Source organism: Bactrocera latifrons, unplaced genomic scaffold (assembly GCF_001853355.1).
Source record: "Bactrocera latifrons isolate USDA-ARS-PBARC rearing strain unplaced genomic scaffold, ASM185335v1 scaffold_331, whole genome shotgun sequence".
Classification (NCBI taxonomy): Eukaryota; Metazoa; Arthropoda; class Insecta; order Diptera; family Tephritidae; genus Bactrocera; species Bactrocera latifrons.
The window spans coordinates 169,664-172,570 of record NW_017536970.1 but is presented as its reverse complement, the minus strand read 5'-3'; the positions used below and the strand labels follow the sequence as shown (position 1 = coordinate 172,570).

Sequence of the window (2,907 nt, the reverse complement as noted above, 5' to 3'; positions counted from 1 at the left end):
ATATTTRCACACCCATGTACATTTGAACCACTTGCACAGACGCGATTCAAGTACTCCATTACCAGACTCTAGTGAATGGCGAAAAGTGTCACAATCGTGTATGTTTTCGTTGCGTTCACTCCAAAAACCGCTTCTGTGTGGTGCTCTCTCACAATTCGAAAATAATTAACGATCGAAAGATTACAAATGTCAAACAGAATGTCAACTTGCGTTTTCCTGTTGCTACTTGCAGTCGGTTTACTTGTCGTGCGACGTCACTTAAATGTGCAACACATTTGCCAATTTTCATTTTGCAAGCCAGCAAATATCTGTCGGCGAATGTCATGAATGAAATACCCTACATAGTTTTTGCCATTTACCCTACAATTTTAAACTATTTAACATACATTTGGGATTTAAAGTAATATAATATTAATGAAACATAAGCAGAATAGTTCATCTAAATCTTTAGGTCTAAATAATTTCAAATAAAAGAAATGACTAGTAACATACTGTAATTTGGTTTCTATGCGGTACTCAGTTAAAGCATCATGAAAAAGATCAAGACTACATACTAGATATATTATTATTATCAAGCAAAAATTCCATTTGTTAGAAAGCGTTTATGCATCTCCATGTATCATCGAACCTTCACCTCCAGACTTTTTCCTTTGGAAAACCGCAAGCCTTCATCAGTAACTCAAATAAAATATTCAACTATCTGAAAGAATTTTTTATCGCTGTGGTGACAAAAAATATGTGAAATGAATAGGTCAAGCTATATCACGTTATGTAAGAAATTCTATCAAAACGTAATGGTTTCCATGTAGAATCCAAGCGATCGTAACGGAAAATCTGAATGTTATGCAATATGCGAAATAGCATTTTTATAGATTAACTGTTAATTTTCATGTATGAACTAAGTATATTTCATTTCCTAGTGTAGCGAAAACAAATTTTTTTTAATTTTTGAGCAGACAAATGTGTTTGAGTATCCGAACCACCGTGTTGTCAAGATGTTTTGAATTAGTGTATCATTCTTTGAGGAACTTTGCTTTTAGCGCCACTTAATTAAGTAATACCCGGAGCGGTCGCTTAAAGTTAATAATTATGTATATATGTTCAAAAACAATATGCAAATAGAGAAAGAAATATTCCATACAAATTTAATTTTCAAGAAAAAATTAGACGCATAATATTTGATTTTATGGCCAGAACTTCATTATAAGAGTTTGTCATTATTCTGTTTTTTAATAGTTTTGGACAAATGACTGCGGTGACTAGCTCCCATAGACCGCTTTTTGAAACTGTATGGGTTATGTCAGCAATAACGCGTCGAATATGTCTSGGAACTATCTACATAGACAAGCAAATACAAATAACCCCACAAGTATATGTGTATATATAATATTCCTATAATATATTTAATATTCCTATTAAATCTCATGATCTTGGTGGCCACACAACCTCGTGTTATGAGCTCACCAARAGCTTCCTTAAAAAAATTGATTGTTTCGTTGGCGGTAAGGCACGTAATGCCGTCTTCTTGAAATCAAAGGTCATCTAAACCAACCTCCTCCAATTGAGAMACGAAAATTAATTAATCATATAGCGTTCCTCATTGTCAATAACGTAAACAGCGATTCAGTTTTTATGAAATATGGATCAATGATTCATTCATAGAGCACACTAAATAGTGACCTTTTAAGGACGGAACGAGGTCTTAACAATAACTTGTCTACTATTATAATGTAAAATGCAACAATTTTGTTTATTAACGTATGTATTCAACCAAAAATGAGCTTCACCGTTAAAAAGAATTTTTTGGTGAAATCGGCTTTCGGTCCATTCAAGCATGCGAGAGTCATTTGAGTTGGATTTTGTAAGCCTGCAAACCAAGGCCCTTACCCAAAATCTTCCATAAAYTGGATAGGCTTAGCTCCAATTTTTAAGCGGTATGGTGGACGGACTCATTCAGGTTTTCTTTGATGATCTGTTCCACAGCAACAATAGCGTCTTCTGTGCAGACTGTACGGCGTTTCGGAGGCAAATTAAACTGAAGACCGACTCTTAAAGAAATATTGCCTCATTGAAAACCCCATGTTTAAAAAAACACCCGCTATGTGTAAGTATTACTGAAATAAAAGAAATAGCAAATTTCAAAAATGTCTGCGGAATTTAAATTTTCAGAAACGGAATAGTACTCATAAAAAAGGGCACATTTCCTATTATGTGGGAATCAAAGGACCAAGATTATACGCATTTTTTTTATTTCGTAAATTATGAAAGGAATATAGTATGATTTTCAYCACATCCTCTTATTATAATAAAAATGTATAATATATATGTAAATAGATAAGCATATGTCTACTATACAAGTATATAAAAGTGAATATTTTACATATGTAATGGTGCTGATTTCCCTTTTTATTTGATTTTGTAACATCGACTTATATTATTAATGTTGATATCATTTAATGTTTATATGTGAATTTCCAAAAGCTCTTCAACGCATGTCTGAAGCCCCGCGAGTTTCTCCAGATGTTTTATTGCTATTATCTGCTTAATTTAATGGCATTGGATTGTWTAAGTCAGATGGAGCTATAGTTAAGAAAAAAATTTACATTTAATTTCGATATTATTTAGTGTACTTTTACAATGATACAGTGAAATTGCCCATTGCGGACAGTCCTTATAGCCCGAAACCTCCCATAACCGGACAAATTTCATGAACACCGTGTTTGCATTCATGTTTTCATACAAAACTAATTCCTATAACCGGATATGATTAACTTCCAATGAGCGAGCAAAGTCACTATTTTGGAAAAATTTGGTTCAAATTATTGTGTACAATTTGWTGTTCCCATTTTTTCATTCATATATTAAAAAGGGGGAGTCTGTAATAGTTTTTTTAAAAATAATACGAAA

General features: G+C 32.8%; 1 protein-coding gene across 1 annotated transcript in view; it reads right to left on the bottom strand.

Moving 5' to 3' along the window:
- Positions 1-2,352: 2,352 nt before the first annotated feature.
- The window catches only part of LOC108971248, a 1,570-nt gene continuing 1,015 nt past the window's right edge, over positions 2,353-2,907 (bottom strand). The window contains exon 4 of the mRNA XM_018937196.1: positions 2,353-2,580. Coding sequence (XP_018792741.1) covers positions 2,543-2,580 — 38 coding nt within the window. The 3' untranslated portion in view covers positions 2,353-2,542. The remainder of the gene's footprint in view (positions 2,581-2,907) is intronic.